This window comes from Pelmatolapia mariae, unplaced genomic scaffold (assembly GCF_036321145.2).
Source record: "Pelmatolapia mariae isolate MD_Pm_ZW unplaced genomic scaffold, Pm_UMD_F_2 NODE_ptg000793l+_length_34116_cov_1, whole genome shotgun sequence".
In the NCBI taxonomy this organism is placed as follows: domain Eukaryota; kingdom Metazoa; phylum Chordata; class Actinopteri; order Cichliformes; family Cichlidae; genus Pelmatolapia; species Pelmatolapia mariae.
The window spans coordinates 27,342-31,836 of record NW_027052470.1 but is presented as its reverse complement, the minus strand read 5'-3'; the positions used below and the strand labels follow the sequence as shown (position 1 = coordinate 31,836).

The 4,495-nt window shown below is 42.2% G+C and overlaps 1 protein-coding gene across 1 annotated transcript; it reads right to left on the bottom strand.

The window, feature by feature from the left end:
* Positions 1-1,847: 1,847 nt before the first annotated feature.
* On the bottom strand, positions 1,848-4,098 carry LOC135932391 (protein NLRC3-like). Its single transcript, XM_065469865.1, has 2 exons — positions 3,810-4,098; positions 1,848-3,643 (listed from the first exon to the last, which is right to left on the bottom strand). The coding sequence occupies exons 1-2, from the start codon at positions 4,096-4,098 to the stop codon at positions 1,848-1,850; spliced, it is 2,085 nt and encodes a 694-aa protein (XP_065325937.1).
* Between the last annotated feature and the right edge of the window lie 397 nt (positions 4,099-4,495).

Genomic DNA, 4,495 nt, shown 5'->3' with positions numbered 1-4,495 from the left:
ATTAAGATTTAAACATCTAGTTGGAATTGGTATGGTGAGTAACCTTCATAATAGTAATAAATCACATAGCAATAGTACATTCATGTAGCTGTAAAAAGCATGATAATATATTAAGTAATCCAAAGTATTCTGTTACGTTATTCAGTGAGAGTAACGTAACAGAATGCATTACAAAATACATTTTGGTGCATGTATTCTCTAATCTGTAGTGGAAAACATTTTAAAAGTGACCTTCCCAACACTGTGAAGATGTGAATCCAGTGGGTGGATGGCAGCATCACCACGAAGGATCAGTGTGAGAATACATCATCATCCACAATGAAAACCAGTCGCAGCTTGTGGCTGCAGTTAGCTGATTTGATACTTAGCTTGGAGTTATCTCAGTAGAAGATAGAATGCTAAACTGTCTAAACCAGGGGTGTCAAACATATGGCCCGTCGGCCAAATCCGGCCCCTGAGATAATTTGATATGTCAGTTATTACAGTATTTTCAGGCTTGCTGATATTCCATACCAACAGGGCTGGGACTTTATTCTGATGGACACATTATGTCGCCAATCACATTAAGAGACAGACTGGGATCATGCCACTATTTAAAGAAAGGGATGGGGGCAAACGTTCAGAAGAAAGCAAGCATAGTGGTACAGCCCAGGTACACACAGACACAGGTTTAAATGCCAGCGTGTCAGGACAAAGTGAAAACACAAAATGAGCAGCATCTGGCTGAATTTCAGTGATACTGGAGACGGCAAAGCTGAGTGCAGAATTTATGAATTAGAAGCTGGATAAAGTGATACTCATGTCCGTTCTCTTCTTAGTGGTAGTAGATGCATAAAATTAAGACTAATGAAAACACTGAATTAAAATTGCTTCCCTTAAAAGCACCAAGTTTACAATTAAATTTCTAATTATGATCTTCAGCACCCAACACCATGACTATGTACATATTGTCGGGTGTGAGAATATTTGTGTTGTGTGCTGTGGATCAACTCTGCAAACTCATCACTATTTTCATCATCAAATTTCTACTTAGACAGCAACAAAACAGAAAGCAGTTCCCAGAAACTACTTCTTGTTTTAGAATCTTGCAACATAAGAGTATGTTGCACATCAGAACACCTCCACATCTCCTCTTATTAAAGGATTACCTTATTATTAATTTGCTAATTCTGCCAGTTGATTAAAAAATGTTTGATCTCACCTGAGAGTTTCCAGTTTACAGTGTGGATTCTTCAGTCCTTCAGACAGAAACTTCACGCCTGAATCCTGCAGGTCATTGTTACTCAGGTCTAGCTTGATCAGATTAGAGGACTGAGAGCTGAGACCTGAGGACAGAGCTTCACAACTTCTCTCTGACAGGTTACAGAGACTCAGTCTGAAAAATAACAGCAAAACAATTAAAAAAGAATACTTTTGATCAAGTGTAATGAGATTATATAACATTTAGGAATATTCCATTCTCTTTTTGTCTGGAAAGTAATGAGCAACATGTGGAGACAATCAGAGAGAGAAGAGAGAAGTGAAGAGAGAACAGAGCAGTAAAAGAACACTTGATAGTTCAAATTTGACACATTTTTGGTATCAACAAAATGTGTCAAATTTCTTTATTTTGTAATCGTTTCAGAAGAGTTCATGATTAAAACTTACATCAATAACCACCCAGAAAAATTTCAGAAATGCTGACATGTATTCAGTGTTGAACAAAGTGAGTACTGATTATCACTTAATAGCTTTATAGACTTTTCAGACACCAGCACTCATGACTGTATTTTGGGGGTTATTTTGTTAGTTTTTTTTTAGTTGATCGCACCTGCTTTTTACCAACAAGCATATAAGTTAAAATGTACTCACAGAGCTTTGTTGGAGGCTTTGACCACTGGCAGCATTCTCAGAAGAGCCTCCTCAGAAGCAGAGTATTTCTTCAAGTCAAACACATCCATGTCTTTTTCTGATGACAGTAAGATGAAGACCAGAGCTGACCACTGAGCAGGAGACAGATAATCTGTGGAGAGATTTCCTGATCTCAGAGACTGTTGGATCTCCTCCACTAGAGAACGATCATTCAGTTCATTCAGACAGTGGAGCAGATTGATGCTTTTCTCTGCAGACAGATTCTCACTGAGCTTCTTCTTGATGTACTGGACTGTTTCCTGATTAGTCTGAGAGCTACTTCCTGTCTGCGTCAGCAGACCTCGTAGGAGAGTCTGATTGGTCTGCAGTGAAAGACCCAGGAGGAAGCGGAGGAACAAGTCCAGGTGTCCATTTGGACTCTGTAAGGCCGTGTCCACAGCACTCTGGTGAAAAGATTGATGTTTTGGTTTGCTAATTAATTTAGACCACATGGAGGTTGTTTGTTGTTCTTCCAGCAGATTGAGTCCAGAGTTGATGAAGGTCAGATGGACATGAAGAGCAGCCAGAAACTCCTGAACACTCAGATGGATGAAGCAGAACACCTTGTCCTGGTACAGTCCTCTCTCCTCTTTAAAGATCTGTGTGAACACTCCTGAGTACACTGAGGCTGCTTTGATATCGATGCCACACTCTGTCAGGTCTGATTCATAGAAGATCAGGTTTCCTTTCTGCAGCTGATCAAAAGCCAGTTTTCCCAGAGACTCAATCATCTTCCTGCTCTCTGGACTCCAGTGTGGATCTGTCTCAGCTCCTCCATCATACTTGACCTTCTTCACTTTGGCCTGAACCACCAGGAAGTGGATGTACATCTCAGTCAGGGTCTTGGGCAGCTGTCCTCCCTCTCTGGTTTTAAAAACATCCTCCAGAACTGTAGCAGTGATCCAGCAGAAGACTGGGATGTGGCACATGATGTGGAGGCTTCGTGATGTCTTGATGTGGGAGATGATCCTGCTGGCCTGCTTCTTATCTCTGAATCTCTTCCTGAAGTACTCCTCCTTCTGTGGGTCAGTGAACCCTCTGACCTCTGTCACCATGTCAACACAGTCAGGAGGGATCTGATTGGCTGCTGCAGGTCGTGTGGTCATCCAGAGGTGAGCAGAGGGAAGCAGTTTCCCCCTGATGAGGTTTATCAGCAGCACATCCACTGAGGTGGACTTTCTAGGGTCAGTTAGGATTGTAGTTTTGTGGAAGTCCAGAGGAAGTCGATACTCATCCAGACCATCAAAGATGAACACAACCTGGAAGTCTTCAAAACTGCAGATTCCTGCTTCTTTGGTTTCAGTAAAGAAGTGATGAACAAGTTCCACCAAGCTGAACTTTTCCTCTTTCAGCACATTCAGCTCTCTGAAAGTGAATGGAAATATGAACTGGATGTCCTGGTTGGCTTTGTCTTCAGCCCAGTCCAGGGTGTATTTCTGTGTTAAGACTGTTTTCCCAATGCCAGCCACTCCCTTTGTCAGCACTGTTCTGATTGGTTCATCTCTTCCAGGAGATGCTTTAAAGATGTCTTCTTGTCTGATGGTTGTTTCTGGTCTGTCTGGTTTCCTGGATGCTGTTTCAATCTGTCTGACCTCATGTTCATCATTGACCTCTGCTGTCCCTCCCTCTGTGATGTAGAGCTCTGTGTAGATCTGATTGAGAAGGGTTGGGTTTCCTGCTTTAGCGATCCCCTCAAACACACACTGGAACTTCTTCTTCAGGGTGGATTTAAGGTTACGATGAGAAACTGCAGCTGGAAGTTCTGAATAATAATAATAATAAAAGTACAACTTCAACAATCCTATTTTACAAAATGCTGATGACATTTTCTGACCCACTGAGAAATGACTCAACACACTGGTATCACAGGTGTCTCATTTATCTAACAGCTTAAAACCTTAAGAAAGAAATCCTCTTACGTCTCTGCAGACGGTCAGCCAGCTGCTCCTGCTTCATTCTCCTCAGGAAGTCCACTGTGATCTTCACAAATGCCTCTCTGCTGCTCCTCTGCTCATCATCCTCCCTCTGAAACTCCAAGTACTGGGGCTTATTTGGATTCAGAGCCTTCTGGATCTTCCTCAGCTCGGTCTTCACAAAAATGATGATGTTGTCCTCCAGCAGCTGGAACAGAATACTTTGTGAACGAGCCACCACTCTTAACTTCAGTCTCCACAACATCCACTTCTTTACGATCAAGGCGCATATCATCCATGATCGCTTCACCAATTATAAGTCTGACTTTATCTGATTAACTGAGACATTCTCCACAACTCCATGATCCCAAAATGTTGATTCTGTTCATATGAATGCAGTGATTTCAGTGGGAGCAACATTTCACTGGTGTCCAGCGCTGAACTACCAACGGGTTGATGATCAAAGCAAGAAACCTGGAGATGTTTCAGGTGACTGAGATAATCATACAGCCAACTGGTCTTAAAGGTTCACTCTGTTTACAGGTTTGACTCTCACCATCCACTGGAGCATAAACTGGGCGTCATCAGGACGCTACAACACATAACAAACACCATCCCCACAGACACAGCAGCCAGGGAAGCAGAAGAACATAACATCCAGAGGGTCCTGAGTAAATGCAAACGCTGGTTTG

What these genes read in the sequence shown, in the direction of transcription:
- LOC135932391 (XM_065469865.1), bottom strand. Translation starts at nt 4,098, where the DNA reads ATGATATGCGCCTTGATCGTAAAGAAGTGGATGTTGTGGAGACTGAAG. An exon ending in GGCTGACCGTCTGCAGAGAC is followed by an intron (nt 3,644 to 3,809) that starts GTAAGAGGATTT and finishes CAGAACTTCCAG; the next exon opens with CTGCAGTTTCTCATCGTAAC.